This window comes from Lissotriton vulgaris (genome assembly GCF_964263255.1).
Source record: "Lissotriton vulgaris chromosome 7 unlocalized genomic scaffold, aLisVul1.2 SUPER_7_unloc_1, whole genome shotgun sequence".
NCBI classification, from domain to species: domain Eukaryota; kingdom Metazoa; phylum Chordata; class Amphibia; order Caudata; family Salamandridae; genus Lissotriton; species Lissotriton vulgaris.
This window is the reverse complement of record NW_028240614.1, coordinates 2113845-2132691: the sequence shown is the minus strand read 5'-3', so window position 1 is coordinate 2132691 and position 18847 is coordinate 2113845. Positions and strand designations below refer to the sequence as shown.

General features: G+C 46.0%; 1 protein-coding gene across 1 annotated transcript in view; it reads left to right on the top strand.

Annotated features, from left to right (window-relative positions):
* LOC147672977 (sulfotransferase 6B1-like) overlaps positions 1–1670 on the top strand; it is a 218356-nt gene extending 216686 nt beyond the window's left edge. Inside the window, exon 6 of the mRNA XM_086947850.1 lies at positions 1540–1670. Within this exon, the coding sequence (XP_086803976.1) occupies positions 1540–1670 (131 nt within the window). The remainder of the gene's footprint in view (positions 1–1539) is intronic.
* The last annotated feature ends 17177 nt before the right edge of the window (positions 1671–18847 follow it).

Below are 18847 nucleotides of genomic sequence, written 5' to 3'. Positions count from 1 at the left end.
AATAATATTAGAAATTCCTTGCCAAATCCAAGAGGATCTAAGATCTCATCCCCCTAGGTGATTGATATCTAGCTCTGCCGCGATATTGTCCATTTGCAAAAGGTCGCCTCATTAGCTCTTTTCCTTGATCCAGCATTGCACTGCAAAGGATCCCACAAGCAGTTCTAGGCAGTTGATGTTTAACTGTTGCTCATGAGAGGACCATTCTCCTTCTGTGATATCTCCCCTCATCTGACCCTCCCAGCCACTTCTGCTGGCATCCAATTCTAATGCAAGATATGGTTGGGGTACAAATAGCGCTCCCCGTTCTCGGGCTCCATGTGGCATGTCACCATCTTCTCTGTGCCTTGTCCTCCCTCTAAGAGGGGCGCCTCCTGTGAGTATGTCAGTCCCTTCCAATGATGGAATGTTTTCAGATGTGGTAGGCCCGGTGGTAGTTTGCCTCAGAAAATGGCTTGCGCGGAGGATGAGAGAAAGTCCTTTAATTCTGTGAGCTGGAGCAATCATGTATTGGGTCTGGTGAGTGTCCTGTGTAGCTCTTGTCTGATCTTCACCATCTTTCACAAAGGAAGATTTAGGATTGACTGGGTGGAATCAATCATGAACCGCAGGAGCATGATCTCTTCAGTTGCAGCTAACACCTATTTCTGGTGGTTGATAATGAACCAGAGACTTTCTAGGAGGTTGACAATCATTTGGAACTGTTCTGGCAGTTTCCTCAAGGATTACTCCATTAGGAATGTCATCCAGGAAGGCTATTGCGCATGCCCAAGGATCTGAGATGTTTGCCGGGTGCAAGACCTTCATGAAAAACCGCGGTGTAGAGGACAGTCCGAACGTGAGGGTCATGAATTTGAATGTCTGGAGACCCCACCTGAATTACAGGGATCTACGATGTAGCGGGTAGACATGTGCCATAAGTTATGCATCTTTCAGGTCCAATAGGACCATCCTGTCATTGGGCCTTCAAATATCTCCTATAAGAGGAATCCCCAACACTGGAAATGGTGGAGCACCAGCCATTTGTTGAATTATCCGCCCTCAAAAATCCTAATATCTTGCGGCTTGCACATACCCTAGTACCTCAGCTGATACCGTAGTACCTACACTGCTCCCTGAACCCTCATACCTCTGCGCACATCCTACAAAACCAACCTATCCTTGTACCTCCAGCCTTACTCCTCTAACCTAGTACCTATACCCTAGGACGATACTTTAGTATCTTTACCCCAACCCATATATCCTAGTATTTCTACCCTTACCTGTACCCCAGTAACTCTGCCAGCACCCTTCTATCTTCAACCCTGCTTCTACACCATGTTACCTCTGCCCTGGGTTACCCATACCTCTGTCCATACCCTATTTAATCTGCTTACTCTTGTACATCTACTTCTGCTCCAGTAACACAGTAACTCTAGCCACAACCTAGTAACTTTCAAGTTTCTCAAACCCTAGGACCTCTACCCTTGACTATACTTTACTACCTTTACTCCTACATTTATAAAATGATAGTATTGATTTATTGTTTTTCCTTCACAGGTGATGTCGGAGACTGGAAAAGCTATTTCTCTGAAGCTCAAAGCCAGGAGATGGATGCAAAGTTTGAAGAATGTTTAGGAGGGACCAAACTTGGAGAAAGGATGAATGACAGAGTCCACTGCAAGAGCTAAACATTCATTTGCTCAACATCATCTCCTACGCCGATGACACCCAGCTGATCCTCTCTCTCACCATCGACCCCGCCACCGCCAGAGCCAACCTACACGAAGGGATGAAAGAGGTAGCCGAATGGATGAAGAACAGCCGCCTGAAACTGAACTCGGACAAGACGGAAGTCCTCATCCTGGGATCATCACCCTCCACCTGGGAAGACTCCTGGTGGCCGCCCGCCCTAGGCAACGCACCCAAACCAACAGACCACGCACGCAACCTGGGCTTCATCCTGGACTCCTTCCTCTCCATGACCAGACAAGTCAACGCCGTCTCCTCGTCGTGCTTCAACATCCTGCGCATGCTACGTAAGATCTTCCGGTGGATCCCCACCGAGACCAGGAAGACGGTCACCCAGGCCCTCGTCACCAGCCGTCTGGACTACGGCAACTCCCTCTACGCCGGAACCACCGCCAAACTCCAGAAGAGACTCCAGCGGATCCAGAACGCCTCAGCACGACTCATCCTGGACATCCCCCGCCGCAGCCACATCTCCGGACACCTGAGAGACCTGCACTGTCTCCCGGTCAACAAGAGAATCACCTTCCGTCTCCTCACCCAAGTCCTTGTTGACAATCAAGCAAAGCATGATGGTCTTAGATTCGCTTTACAAACCTGTAGTCTTGCGAGACTATGAGTGCTAAGACCATTGTAGTTCTGAGTGGACTCACAAGAGGAATTACGTAACTGGTTGGGAGGTATTAAGGTGTGGTTATTAAAGGTTATGACATAATCGGAGAACAGAGTGAGATGGTATGCTGAGGAGAAAAGACATACCATCCTGTGTGGTGTATCGATTTTCTTACTCCCGGACTTGGTAAGACACTACAAAAACCTCATTTCTTGTTCAGGACGTTCTCTGTAACTTTTTGTGCTATTCTGCTGTCTATAGAACTGGAGTTAGGCAAAGTTAAAATTTTCGCCTGCAAAGTTTTCAAACTTTGCACTGCTTGTATGTTTAAAAGTTTGTCAACTTTGCATTAAATATCTTGCATATAAAATTCCTCCCAAAATGTTTTTGCTAAAGAATGTTCACACAAACACTTGAGACACAAGAGTGTCTATTAATATCAGAGCGGGGGTCAACATTGTGCACAATGGCTTCATCTGAGGTTCCATTCATCAAAATATTATGAAACTATGAATTTTGTGATTTTTTTTGCACCTGCAAAGCTACAATTTACCATTTCTTTGGTATAAAAACGTCTGGAAGAAAGGTTTTATCACAGCTAGATCTTTTCAGCATCGGGAATGCAGTGTTCCTTTACATTACGTTTTCACTCCTCCAGCGGCCATAATGCTATATAGAGTTTACAGTTTGATTCATGTGTTTCTAGATTTTTTAGATCTAGAGCAGTTTCTCCGAGTCTGCGTCTGAGTACGAGTAGCTAGTGTGGGAGAAGGAGTAACTACTGTACAGGATTCATAGGATTCAAGGCCACTACACCACGAGGAAAGGGGCGTGTTGAGCATGGGCCTGTGTTATAAATCAGCAGCGGTTAGATTAAGCATTAGCAGAAGACATGCTTCGGTTTAACCATTATTGTAATAAATATGCCGACTCCATCTTGTATTTGTAGCAGCCATTTTGTATGCCATACATTGCCATGTGCTCGTCATGTGCTTGGTCCTACCTTCTTGTTCATCGCGCCTGGAGTCTGCCCAGCAACAGGCTATTTTTAGTAATCTCCGCTTTCAGCATGCCCAGGCATGCGCAGTAGGATCAGTGACCGTTATTAATTGGTTTCAGATAGGAATGTGCCTACCAGTTATCGGAGACTGTTAACTCCGCCCACTCATCGATTGTGCCTTCCAAAATGTCCTTGTATGGTCATAAATCTGCTCTAGTTATTTGTACCGCCTTTTCTTGAGCCCCCTCATTGTGTATTAAAGGGGCCATGTGCTTTAGTCCGGTGTGCTACTCGATACAATACCGAAGGGTGTTGTGTGGGCTGTAGTACCACCTTTAAAGGTTTAATAAACTTTGCTTTTGTATTTTCCAGTTTCATTGCCAACTTCTTCCTTAGGTCTGAGGACTCTGTGCAGAGAAGGGCGAACCCTTGCACTAAGTAGGCCTAGCTGAGGTTTGCTTACAACAAATTGGCGCCCGACACGTGGGGCTCATCGGCGACTCGGATGCCAGAAGGAGCGGTCGTGATGAAGGATTGGAATCTCGCTGTGGACGCGTACGCATGCCAGAGGAGACCCGAGTCTTGGCATCCAAGGCGTTTTTTCCTTTCTTTCCGATCTGCCCATCTAGGTGGTGCCGGTCCTCGACTGAGATCTCTTCTGTTGTCTTGCCGTGCAGTGGCCGTTTGGTCGAATTTAGAACTTGGCAGTTGGAGACTTGACACCCTGTGAGTGGTAAGAACCGTTGTACAGTACTTGCTGTGGGTTTTGGAAGCCTGTGAGTGTCAAGGCAGTTTATACGCTTGCTGTGGCAATTTTGGAAGGACTAGTCACTGATGTGTATGTGTATATGTATGTGAAATATATGTGTTGCAATACATATAGGCAGGTAATGAAGAGAATTTTCTCCATAATACAATTTTGATTTGAACGGCACAACGTATTACAGATACTTTAAGTGCCACTTTGATTATAATACTGCATATTCTGCACTATTTTTGGCATGCCTGTATTTAGCGCACTTCGTGGAATGTGCTGCTTTTGTGGAAATAACCGGTTAAAACTTGAGGAATCGTAGCCAGCTCCCCCAGAAGGGACGCCTCATAGAGAGATGTACGTGAAATATGGTCTTTCTTCTATAATGTACAGCACGTTGTGGAGGAAATACACGCGAAAGGATCCTGAGTTATGTTGGCCAAAGTATGGGTAATTTGATATGCGGAAAATTGAGTATGTGGAACAGTGTATGTTTAAGCGAAAATCTAGACAAGATATGTTTGAAAGTGTGCGAATGTGGGTGAAAGAAGTACGTGAGCATGAGAAACGTGAGCAAGCGCTGATTGAGAAAGAGCAACGGAAGAATGTGTATGAAAAAGCGCAAGAATTGAGGAAAAAGGAGGCGAAAGAGTTGGAAGAGACACAGGAAAAGGAGCGTAGATTACAGATATCTGGCCAATATGCTGTTCCACAACCTCTTTATCATGTCCTTAATAAACCGCAAGATGATTTTTCTTTGTTAGATCGTCCTCCACCTCCGTATATCATTCCGTCCGCCCCATCCGGCGAGGATGAGGATTCTGGTACTGACCGAATGAAACCAGATACCCGCTCCATGATTCCGGTCGACCGTGCGGCTTAACTTAGGAACCTGGCTCGGAAGTCACTTAAGGATACTGTTACGGTTTCAGATATTTTAGAGACTCTTAAGGGATGGCAAGATAGAGAGCAGATGTATTTTACTGAACATTTTGCAGATGAAGTTGTTGAGATGTTTCGAAAAGTATCTGATGTTCTTGAACCTGATGATGTGGCAATTGATTGTAAGCAATTATGTAAAGGTTCTTTCCCTCTTTCCCAGGTGACTGATATCATCAGGCGACTGGTTAAACTTCGAAACAATGCGCTTCGGCTACGGGAGGAGAAACGAAAAGCTAAAACAGATGACTGATCTGGATTGGTCGATGGGAAACAATCATCTATTTTCGAAAAAGATAAGACCACGATAGTGCATGCAAAGCCCATGCGAGAGGCCGCGCCTTTCTATGTTCCTCCTAAAGGAGCGGGTACTAGTGACGATAAATATTCTGTAGATGCAAAAGGGTATTTTATTTATAATTGGGTGTATACTCCCTGGAATAGAGCAGATGTTATGGCGCTTAAAGCTGCATTGCCTGACCCGCTTAAAAACCCTGCCGCCTTTTAAGAAGAAGTTGAGGGAGCCTTAACTTCTTGTACCATGACGCTGGCTGATATCGATTTATTTTTCGGGCTCATATTGCTGCACGATATGTGGCGCTGCGTGCGTAACTTAGATGATAGCACCGCGTATGGGGCACTATGGAAGGAGATAGAGAGGGAAGATACGGACAGGGAACCAGCGCAAAAGCCATGTCAATTGATTTTAAATCCCCCCGGTGCATTATTAGCTAAATTAAAAACGATTATTCCCCCTAAAAAGATTGATTGGACTGTTTTAGCATCCTGTAAACAAAAGACAGATGAATCGGTTTCAGATTTCTTTTCACGTTTTGAGGAAGCTTTTCATGATTTTAGTGGCCAGTCGCTAACGGACGATACGGGCCGTCACTTATTTGTAGACAAGTATGTTACGAATCTATTACCAGGAGTGGCTAGCCGCTTGAAAGCCAGCGAAAGCTCTTGGACAACCTCTTCTCCGGCAACCGTCCTGACAATGGCTCAATATTATGAGCGTCAGGAACTTGAAGCGAATGGCAATGAGGATAAGAAATCTAAAGAATTAAAAACAAAAGTCTGTTATCTCAGGTCTATGGCGCATCTCTTCGAGGTAACGATAGAGGCGGACGAGGATTTTCTAATTCCTCCTCTACTCATTACTCTTTGGCTATTGACCAATGCGCGTATTGTAAGAAATTTGGTCAATGGGCAAATGAGTGTCCATTGTTGCGCTCACAGCGCTATGTCCGTGGCCGAGGATCCATGAGGAACCGCTCGGGGAACTCAGGACCTAGAGGCGCTATGAATGATCGTGCTAGGTTTGGTTCTAATGTCCGGGTATAAAACGGGTTCAATGCTTTTGATAGGCGCAAACAATTCCAAATGTCTGATTATGCGCAGCCTGAGTTGCATGATTCTGCCAATGCATAGGATTGCGTAGGATGGAGTAAGGAATCAGTTGAAGTTCCAGTAGATCAGAGGGGTCCTTATGTTACAGCACATGTTTTGGTTTCTACTGATCAGTTTCTGGTTGAGTTAATACCAACAAGAGAGAAAGGGCATGAGTTGACACTCCTGTACCCCAATCAGTTCTTAATTAACAACAAAGGAGTGACTAAGCGGAAAAAAGAATAGTGCTATCAAAATTAAATAGTGAAGTCTGATTTTTTCACTCTGTACTGTAAATGTGGTCAATACTCCCACAAGTGCATGTACAAAGTGATGTCTCTCTATCTCCCTGTGAATACCCAACAAGCTCCCCTCTAAGGACGAAACCTGCCGGGTGTAGTGATCACCCAGGGCTATCGTAAGGGGAAGAAAAAAATCCTTTCTTTTTGAAGGACCCTCACTCACCACTAGTTGGTGACATGCTTCATCATTGGGTCCCCGCTGGGGTGACCGAATGTCCACCCAGCGTGCTACAACGCCTGATTACAGCGGAGCAGGATGTGGCTATAAATGAGTGTACAGGTGTACAGGTTTGGCTTTTGGGGTACAGGGGTATTTTTAGGATTCAGGGGTAGGTTTGGGTTTTGGGGTACAGGGGTATTTTAAGGGTTCTGGGTTAAGTTTGGGTTTTGGGGTACAGGGGTATTTTAGGGTTATGGGGTAGGTTTGGGTTTTGGGGTATAGGGGTATTTTTAGGGTGCGCAACAGAGGTGGAAAATCACCAGAAGTTAAGGCGAGATTACATTTCCTGCACAATGGCCTCTGTTTGCGCTCCTTCCGGCCCTTGGGAAAAGTGCCATGCCTGGCCATGCCTGGCCTCCATAAAGTAAAGCAGGTGCACATCACTAGGAGTGCGGGGCAAGCACACCCGTAGCTGGAATGTACAGAACCTGGGAAGAAAAAACAATGAAATATTGGGCACAACGCTCGCATTTTTTTACCGTAATCCCGCGCCCCCCAAACGCCCATGCCCCCAGCACACGCCCACAGCACACGATATGAGACATGGCATGAAGGGTGGAACGTACCACATGCCCCCAGCATTTGTCACGCACCCAGCACACGCCCACAGCACAACGCAGACACGCCCACAAGGTACTACTTTGCTGGCTCGGTTCTTTTACCTTTTAAATGTATATGGTGGGCGTCTGCATAGCCTATGTCCTTCTGCTGCAACTGCCTTTTCCAACGCTGTACTGGGTGTTTATGATCGGTGCTGTGGTTCCTGAGAATACCCGCCTCAAATGTTTGGGCTCTCTCTGTATATTATATTAGTATAGATGTACATGAGAGGGATGGATGTGCATTGTCAGTTTTAGTACAGACACACGCCGATAAGCAACGTCCCTGTGCATATTTTTCAGCAGTACATGATCCTGTTGCTCGAGCGTTGCCTGGATGTTTTCGCTCAGTTGCGACAACAGCTGTGTCAATACGCCAGAGTGAAGGGATAGTCTTATCACATAAACTGTTGGTGTTGGTACCTCATGCTGTTGATGCTCTTTGAATCAAACAAAGATGCAACATTTAACTAGTGCTCGTCTGACAGGATATGAGCTGACGCTGCTGGCTCCTCATATTACATTGAAGAGATGTGTAACGCTAAACTCAGCCACATTGTTGCCATTTCCGGCGACTCACCCTGAGGCGCAGGAAATACACGATTGTATTTTTCTGACTGAGGAACAGACAAAGGGTCGTATTGATTTGCAAGATACGCCCCTTCCAGATGTGGATGGAGAACTGTAGGTTGATTGATCTTGTCTGAAGTTACCGGATGGTACAACTTCAGCCGCATATGCAATTACTACGCTTCACACAATAGTAGAGACAGCTCGTATACCACAGAAGTCAGCTCAAGCAGCAGAACTGATAGCTTTGACACGAGCGTGTGAGCTTAGTACAGGATTGTGTGTGAATATTTACACAGATAGCCGCTATGCTTTTGGAGTGGCCCATGATTTTGGCCTGCTCTGGAAGGAAAGAGGCTTTTTGACATCACACGGGATGCAGATAATGCATGGAGAACTAGTGCATAATCTTTTGACTGCATTAACATATCCAAAGAAAATAGCTATAGTAAAATGTAGTGCACACAAGAAAGTGACCGATAAGGTGGGACAAGGAAATGCCTTTGTAGACCGAGTGGCACGTGAGACTGCGATGCAGCCTGATACTCCTTCAATGTATGTAGTGAAATCGCAAGCTGAGCGGTGGCACTAGACCAGGAAAGAAGTATTAGAGATACAAAGGACCGCTTCTGACAAAGAACGGGAGCAATGGTCCATAGATGGAGAGTTGGATGATGAAGGTTGTTGGCGAAACAAACAGATGGATACATGGAAGTTGCCTATAGCTGTTGTACAACATATGGTTCAGATGACACATGGGCTAGCACATGTTGGAGCTTCAGCAATAGTGAAATTGCTTAGACAAGTTTGGGAGCATCCAGAAATTGCTAGCACAGCTAAGAGAGTAGTACAGTCCTGTATGATATTCTTACGATTTATTCCTGGAAAAAGGACACGAACTCCAGCAGGAGGATTTGCTACACCAACTGCACCTTTTGAGGTTTTACAGATGGATTATATCCAGCTTGAAAGCTGTAATAATTTGAAGTACGTCTTGGTGGTGGTATGTGTCTTCAGTAAATGGATTGAGGCTCACCCCACCAAGGACAATACTGCAATTACTACAGCAAAGGTGCTTTTGAAGGAATTCTTTCCTCGCTATGGTGTTTGCAGATTTTTGTGGAGTGACAACAGACCTCATTTTGTAGGGGACGTTATAACATATGTCTTGAAAGGATTAGGGATCAAACAGAAGTTCCATGCAGTATTTCCACCCACAATCAGCAGGTTTGGTGGAGAGATACAATGCAACTCTGAAACTGAAATTAGATCAAATACAGGCTTCTTCTTCTCTGACTTGGCCAGATGCGTTGCCACTGGCATTGTTGTCAATCAGATCAGTGCCTCATTCTCGAACGGGTCTCACACCTTATGAGATCCTTTTTGACAGACCCATGAATATCTGGGGAATTCCTAAACCAAGTTCTGTGTATGATGTACCTTGTGTCTTAATGAATGACTATTTGGCACAATTAACTGATAACTTGGTTTCTATTCATCAACAGGTTTGAGAAGCACTTCCCGACAGATCCGCAGGAGAGGGCCATAACCTCCGACCTGGCGACTTCGTCCTTCTGAAATCTTTCGAGAGGCCGAGCAGTTTGGAACCGAGGTGGCGTGGGCCGGAGCAGGTGCTACTTGCTACAAGAGCAGCAGTTCGAGTCACGAATCTGAAGAACTGGGTCCACGGAACCCATTGTCGCCGAGTACTCCCGACTTTGGTGGAGCCTGCTGTATTGACCGACCACGGAGAGGTTCTGACAGAAAAGGTTGTGCTGTGATGGCTGACGGATCTGAGGAGTTCTTCCCGGACCAAACAGTCCCTGGAGCAACAAGATATAATTTGAGGCCGAGAGAGAAATCTGCAGCATTATGAAAGTTGTCTGAGCATTCCCTGGGTCAGTGAAACGGAGAGCCAATGTGGCAAGGGGTGGGGAATCAGCCCTCATTAGAGTAGTGAAACCCGTCTTGGACCGTGGTGAAGAAATCAACGGCTACCCAGGGGTAAGAGCTCTGACAACTACTTTAGTTTCAGGAAGATTTGTTTTGTGTTGTGACTGAGAATGGAGAAGAAAAGGAAGACTTTTTGTGTTATAGGGTTCGTTGTTGCCTTGATGATTGTTGCAACAATAACATGGTCTGTTGAGGAAACAACTCCTGCTCGTGAGTTGTTTATTGTTACTACGCCTGCACCAGAGGAGCATTATTTCTTTACGCTCCCGTATCAAGAATTACAACATCGACAATCTTATCTAAATAACACATTCATTCAAATGTCACATCATACCCACATCGCTACTAATGCGACAAACTGTTGGATTTGTGAGAAGATGCCTGCACACCAAAAGAAAGGAGGTACACCGGTTATACCTCTCCCTTTTTCGCATAATGGCTCTTGTCGAGCCTGGTATACTTTGCTCTTTGCGACTAGGAAGCCTACGGTGGGCAGACTGCTTTTCAGGTTAAATAAAGAGTGCTATCAGGACAAAGACGGGTACCCCCAAGCGAATGGAACTAAATGGGTGTGGGAAGAATATCGACCGGACAATATTTCAACACCATATATCTTTACCAACACGAGAGACTCATCTAATGCTGAACATTTTGTTATTTATGTTACTCAGACGCAAGCAGAACTATGTGTACAGAGCATTGGACATATCCCTGTGGGAATTATCAACTGTATCACTGTATTGAATATAGATGGTCTAAATAATAGTACTTTTTTAGCTTCACATAACACCTATTTTGTGTGTGGAAATCGTGGATATTATCGATTGCCAGCCGGATGGACTGGTATCTGTTATGTTTCTTTTCTGTTGCCCCCTGTGTTTTTAGCCCCTCCACTGTAGCACCAAAATCTTAAATTGTTCAATAATATAACTGTGAACAGGTATAAAAGAACGTTGACTACTGACAATGTTGATCAGACTGACAATAGCCTACAACAATTTATAGATTTCAATTTAGGATTGTTCTTTTTTGTAGGGGCTGCATTAAATAGCAAGAAAGTGAGATGATTGACTAGAGTATTGGAAGCTGTTACCGATCAAACCGCTGCAGCTTTAGGAAATATTACTGAAGAATTGCAGATTGCAAGAATTGTAGCTTTGCAGAACCATATGGTTCTGGACGTGATGTTAGCAGATAGAGGTGGTGCATGCCGTGTTATAGGTAGTAGCTGCTGTATGTTTATCCCTGATCATACTCCATCAGTGTATAAAGAGGTTAATAAACTTCATAAAATCGCTGCAGACATTCACACAGAAAATGGTACATGGACTTTTACAGGGTGGCTATGGACTTTGATTTCTGCTTGGGGCTAGAAAGTATTAACAGATCTATGAATAATAATTGCGATAATTTATACCTGTTGTGTCTGTATTCAATGCAGCCCGATGATTTGTTCTATGTGTGTCAATGCTTGTATACCAACAAAAAATAATATTACAGAAGTCAAAATGCGAAATGATCTGAAAAAGGAAATAGCTAGTATGATGGCCATTGATATAAGAGATGAATATCTGGCCTTTCCTAGGAAGTCGAATGTCTTCAGCTAATGCTGAAAGGGTCGTCTGTTGTAAATCAGCAGCGGTTAGATTAAGCATTAGCAGAAGACATGCTTCGGCTTATTCATTATTGTAATATTTATATGCCGACTCCTTCTTCTATTTGTAGCGGCCATTTTGTATGCCATATATTGCCATGTGCTCGTCATGTGCTTGGTCCTACCTTCTTGTTCATCGCGCCAGGAGTCTGCCCGGCAACAGGCTATTTTTAGTAATCTCCGCTTTCAGCATGCCCAGACATGCGCAGTAGGATCAGTGACCGTTATTAATTGGTTCCAGATAGGAATGTGCCTACCAGTTATCGGAGACTGTTAACTCTGCCCACTCATCGATTGTGCGTTCCAAAATGTCCTTGTATGGTCATAAATCTGCTCTTGTCTTTTGTACCGCCTTTTCTTGAGCCCCCTCATTGTGTATAAAAGGGGCCATGTGCTTTAGTCCGGTGTGCTACTCGATACAATACTGAAGGGTGTTGTGTGGGCTGTAGTACCACCTTTAAAGGTTTAATAAACTTTGCTTTTGTATTTTCCAGTTTCATTGCCAACTTCTTTCTAAGGTCTGAGGACTCTGTGCAGAGAAGGGTGAACCTTTGCGCTAAGTAGGCCTGGCTGAGGTTTGCTTACAACACCTGGAGAGAGCATACAATGTATCTAATCCAGGAAGGGAGTCTGAAGGAAGAACCAGTAAACGCATGGTTTCTGCCGGCCTAGGAGTTCTGCTGGGTTCAGGATTGGTTGACTGCATTTAAACATTTGTCAGACCCTCAATGGGGGTGGGGGTGGGGGGGGTAGGAGGAGGGCATACAAGGGCACAGAGCCCCAACCATGGTGGTTGAGATCATCTGTCACTGGTGACCTCGCTAGGACCCATCCGACTGTGGCTCTGCAAACTGGGCCAAGTAGAACTCTTTCCAACTTGACTCTCAGGCTAGCGAGCATTCACAGGCTTTTCAGAGAGGCACTTTGGGGTGCCCAAGTGTCATGAGCATCCTAAATGCAGGCCACGTGTCCCCTCCTGAACCTACCAAATCCTGTATTCCTTCTGGGAATGTAGAGTGGACTTCCCGGATACACAAATGACGGCTCAAGGTCTAACGAGCTGGTTTCCAAGAGTTGGTGTGGCCATATGGCCCAAGTTTATGCTGCAATGTTGACATTAATGTGGCCCAAGTTGATAATGCAATGTAGATATTTACAGTGGGCCCACCTGTTACTAGGGTTTTGCTCTTGTTTAATTGGCCATTGGCATTGGGGAACTCTCTGGAACTTTCCGGAACTGTCTGGAACCTTCCAGACCTTTCCAGCACATTGGCGGCAATCTTACGTCCTGGAAGGTATAAATACTGCTCCCTTTGGACAACACCCCTGCTAGGCAATCTGCCTACCTGGAGGAGATGGTCCTTCTCTCTGTTAAGTACTTATCCGAGGAACTGCAGAGCATCGCGGTTCATCCATCCGGTCCCTCCTGGCTAGTGGTAGCAGCTTCCTGTCTCTTTTTGAGTGGGACATCTATTCACCAAGAAAGAAAGCCAAGATAACATAACATGTGTATTTGTAAAGCGCATGTTCACCCGGAGGCATCTTGGCGCTGAATAACAGATGTTTATTGTTACCCAACTCAATAGTACAAGTACCGTGGAATCAAGCTTCACATGCGCACGCATAGGAAAGCAAATAAAAAGTACCAAGGCTACAAGTAAGACACAAACAGTAGATATTTTCATGCTGAAGTAACTTAGCGTTCCAGGGAAAGCATCGATTTCCCAAACCTGTGACTAAAACACCTAGGAAGTTTTACTAAGGAGACTAAGGGCAAATTTGGTGACTCGCACTCTTGCGTCAACATACATCTACAAGAAGCCAACAAAGAGATTGATAATTAGACACCCATGTGAATGCAAGTAACATGTGAACTTTACTTGGTGACTAATTAGTAACTGGATATAGTGACTGTACAGTGACTCCCACTGTATCGTCTACTTAGATACAAAAATCAGTATTCAAGAAATATTGAAGAAAGAGTCTTGGTGATTAGACCATAGACAAGCATCAACCACACAGGGAACCGGTTAGCTCTCTTTCAATGTTTTATCCCATTCCCCTCTTTGACTCACCTGGGTGAGTGGTTCTATCGTTCTCTCGGTTAAACATCAGGGGCGTGAATGGACTGTCTTTGTCCATCCCTCCTGCCGGGTTCAGATTCACAGGTTAGTCATATCAGATCTGACAGCAAACTTAGTACTTAACAATCAACAGATACAATAACTTCAATGTATAGCCCAGTGCTTGTCTTTTTTTAAAATGGATAGTACTTTTTAATAGCACAGCAGTGCTAAAAACAACACAATCCATCTTAGTGTACAGGGCCGTGACCCGGGGTATGTTTCTCACTTATGGCGCTACACCTGCTCAGTTCTATTGAGCTCATCCCACCCAGGTGATCCCTTGATGCCCTCCCCACCACCAATCATTAGGTAAGTGCATGAATCAGGCTCAGATTCAGTCATAAATTCCTCCACAAGTCAAGTGCACACTCAATTCTCTCAATTCTTACCCTTTTGTGGTGCAGCGGAGTACATCTGATGGCCCTGCTGCACTTTCAACCATGGGGCTGCAGCGAACAACAAGCATCTGCAATGCAATAGGTCTCACATTTGTGAGAGTTTGAGCTATTGGCATTGTAAATGAAAATGCCTTTTATTTAAGTGTTTTGAAAGCCTGCAAGCGGTGCCTAAACATGCATTGTTCTTATAGTTCTTCTTTACAGGAAGCAAGGCTGCCAATAAAAAAAGCAATGTTATTTACCGCCTTCCTTCTCGTAAGCAACTAATATAAGTGCAAAGTGTGTGTTTAAGCATCGCTTGCAGGTTTTCAAAACACATAAATAAAAGCCACTGTCCTTTACAATGCCAATAGCTCAGACTCCTGCAAATTTGAGACTTCATGCATTGCAAATTCTTGTTCCTTCCCAATGCACATAGTAAGCAGGCCTTGGCCCTCTTAGAGCAGAAGCTACTATTCACTGTCACAAAGATCTCGAGGTCCAAGAGCCACATGTGTGATTTTTGTCAGCTGTGAACCAAAAGCTAATGTGTGAAGAGGAAGCTCTACATCTCAAAGTCACAGAAATCACTACAGACTTCCCCGGAACAGGACTGTGCCCTTGGAAGCAAGATGTGCATTTCATGTGGCAAGTTAGGTTTGTGACATTTTCTATAGAATTGTCTGAAGTCCATCATTAATAAATGAATGTCTCCTGTCAATGTCTTCATGTAGGGTAGGCCGACATAGTGTTTACTTAAGCTGGTATCTACTAAAGAGACTGTGCAGTATCACAAGGAGCTCCCATGCCTGTCAGTCAGCTGTCTTTAGTTAATGAGGGGGCTATAATTCTTCATTTCTAAGTTTCCTTATAAGGGTTAATAGGTCTAAATGTGGGATTCTTCGGACATGACTCACGCTGGCAGCATCAGATAAAACTTACCAGGCCCATATTTTTGCAGAAGACAGGTGCCCAAAAGTATCCCTCCTGGACAAAAGCTAAAACAACAAGCAGGTTTGAATCCTAGATTAACAAGCATTGGCATAGCCAATAGGTCTCACCTTTGAGACCTTATAAGTATTTTGCCATGCAGCACGCACATATATAAAATAAGGACCTATAGAAAACAGAGAGCAGGCAAAGAGAATGCCAAACAAGTAGCAGAGATCAAACACGAGCTAAAAAGTTTGATCTATTGACATTGTAAATGACAATGCCTTTTATTTGTGTTTTTGTTTTTAAAACATAAATAAAAGGCATTTTCATTTACAATGCCAATAGCTTAAACTTGCGTAAATGCGAGACCTATTGCATTGCAAATGCTTGTTGCAGTTGATCTTGAGGAACGTACGCCTTCTACTGCAGATTAAAGCAGCCGACCAGCTCGCCGCCTCCCTGAGCCAGCACCCTCCTGCCAGCTCAGCGAACCCCAGCCAGGCCGCCGACAACCTCACGAAGTGGCTCAGCAACTGCGCAGACGAACTCGCCCCTATGAGGACCCCGCCCAGCAGACCCGGCAGCAAGAAAGCCCCATGGTTTACCGACGAACTCAAGAGCTCCAAGAAGAACTACCGAGCCCTCGAGAAAGTCTGGAGAAAGGAACCTACGCCGGACAACAGGACCACCCTCAAGCTCGCCACCCGGAAGCACCACCAACTGATCCGCGCCGCCAAGAAAACGGCTTTCAAGAACCGACTGGACAACAACGCACACAACTGCAAGGAACTCTTCAACATCGTGAAAGAGCTCTCCAACCCCAACGCCGGAAACAACGACATCACCCCTTCGCAAGACCTCTGCAACTCCCTCGCCTCCTACTTCCACAACAAGATCGCGGACATACACAACAGCTTCAGCACTCAACCGACCCACGCCACGACCACAGCAACGCCGCCCACCACCACCCTCCGAGCCTGGACTCCGATCAGCACCGAAGACACCGTCCGCATGATGAACTCCGTCCACTCCGGATCTCCGACCGACCCCTGCCCTCATCACGTCTTCAACAAGGCCAACGCTGTCATCGCACCCCACCTGCGGGACATTATCAACACCTCCTTCGACACTGCCACCTTTCCCGAGAGCTGGAAGCACGCCGAACTCAGCGCCCTACTCAAGAAACCTACAGCAGACCCCACCGAACTCAAGAATTACCGCCCCCATCTCGCTACTCCCGTTTCCAGCCAAAGTCATCGAGAAGACCGTCAACAAACAGCTGGCCGCCTTCCTCGAGACGAACGGATCCCTCGACCCCTCACAGTCCGGCTTCTGAGCCAACCACAGCACCGAGACCGCCCTCATCGCCGCCACCGACGACATCCGAGCCCTGATGGACAACGGAGAAACAGCGGCCCTCATCCTCCTAGACCTCTCCGCGGCCTTCGACAAGGTCTGCCACCGCACCTTAGTGCAGCGCCTCAGCAATGTCGGAATCCAGGAGAAGGCACTGGAATGGATCGTCTCCTTCCTTGACGGAAGAACACAGAGAGTCCGCCTACCACCGTACAAGTCAGAGGCCACCGAAGTCATCTGCGGCGTCCCTCAAGGATCCTCGCTGAGCCCTACCCTCTTCAACGTCTACATGAACCCCCTCGCGGCCATCGCACGCCAGCACAACCTCAACATAATCTCCTACGCCGACGACACCCAGCTGATCCTCTCCCTGACCAACGACCCCGCCACCGCCAGAGCCAACCTGCACGAAGGGATGAAAGAGGTAGCCGAGTGGATGACGACCAGCCGCTTGAAACTGAACTCAGACAAGACGGAGGTCCTCATCCTGGGCTCCTCGCCCTCCGCCTGGGACGACTCCTGGTGGCCCCCCGCCCTGGGCACCGCACCCAAACCGACGAACCACGCACGCAACCTGGGCTTCATCCTGGACTCCTCCCTCTCCATGACCAGACAAGTCAACGTCATCTCCTCATCGTGCTTCAACATCCTGCGCATGCTACGGAAGATCTTCTGGTGGATCCCCACGGAGACCAGGAAGACCGTTACCCAGGCCCTCGTCACCAGCCGACTGGACTACGGCAACGCCCTCTATGCCGGAACCACCGCCAAGCTCCAGAAGAGACTCCAGCGGATCCAGAACACCTCAGCCAGACTCATCCTCGACATCCCACGAAACAGCCACATCTCCGGACACCTGAGAGACCTGCACTGGCTCCCCGTCAACAAAAGAATCACCTTCCGTCTCCTCACCCACGCACACAAAGCCCTACACGATCAAGGCCCGAGCTACCTCAACAACCGGATCAACTTCTACGCTCCCAAACGCCACCTCCGATCTGCCAGCCACGCCCTCGCCGCCGTCCCACGCATCCGTAGAGCGACAACAGGAGGAAGGTCCTTCTCCTACCTGGCCGCCAAGACCTGGAACTCCCTCCCGGCCGACCTGCGCCTGACCCAAGACCACCTCTCCTTCAGGAAGAAGCTCAAGACCTGGCTGTTCGAGCAGTAACGGCACCCCCCCCCCCCCCTAAGTGCCTTGAGACCCTACGGGTAAGTAGTGCGCTCTATAAATGTCTTTGATTGATTGATTGATTGAAAGTGAATGATCTATTCCCAGGCTATACACTCGCCAGAGTAGTGATGTTCATTAGTATAAATCCAATAAAAATTATTATTCTGACAGACATTTTAAAAACCTTCAAAAACGTTGAGACTTTGTTTATGATATCAGGTGTGTACAAACATTTTTGTCCTCCAGGTACGTTGTCGACAAAATTAACAGCACAACTGTCAGACATTTCAAGAATCTATACCAAGTTATGCTTAAAAAATACAAATCCTGTGTTAAATGCATCCTTTGAGAAATTATAAAACTCCACTTAGGAAGCACAATCTTTCTCAGGTGCGCTTTAGGTGTCAGCGTTTTGGTAAATTAAATACCGATTATTCTCACTATCTCTTGTCTGTCTTATTTGCCCAGACAAACAATGTTGGTATTAATTATTATCACAAGTGATCGGTGAAGTGGAGTGGTTTACAGTTAAAGACAAAAGATGACAAACGCGTCTGGAAGACATCTGTTGTGTAGTTCCTACATTACCCATACAGGATCTTTGCGTTCGGATAACATAAACTGTGGGTTTGGTGGCAGACTGGTTCCGGGCACCCCCACTGAGAATGTTAACCTGTTTGCATTAGCTAGCTCATAGTGCCACTAGAATCTCCTCCTATAGGGGAGTGAATAGTTTCTGGTAACCTCGGAACATGACAACCCTGATCCCTCACAATCGTGGAAACAATGTACTACTTTTTGCTCCGTCACTTGTGCTCACTTATTCGATCTCAGAGAGTTTACACAGAAGAAACAGTTGGGCATGTTACCATAAGAATTTATTGCACAGTTGTTTTTCTAGTGTAACATAGATGTGCTGCAACAACCATTAGACAGTAGCAGAGATATATGATCAGCAGTACAGTGAAAATAAAAGGATAGTACAGTTCTACCATCTTGCAATAATCATGAATACATACATGAATAAAAAATGCATGAAAAAGAGCGTGCGTACTCCTACGATGCCTGTCTAGATATGCCTAAGTGTACCTTGCATGTGAATAGTTTTAAAGCCAAGAATCCCTTTAGGATTTAGTCTAACCCCATTACCTGAAGTG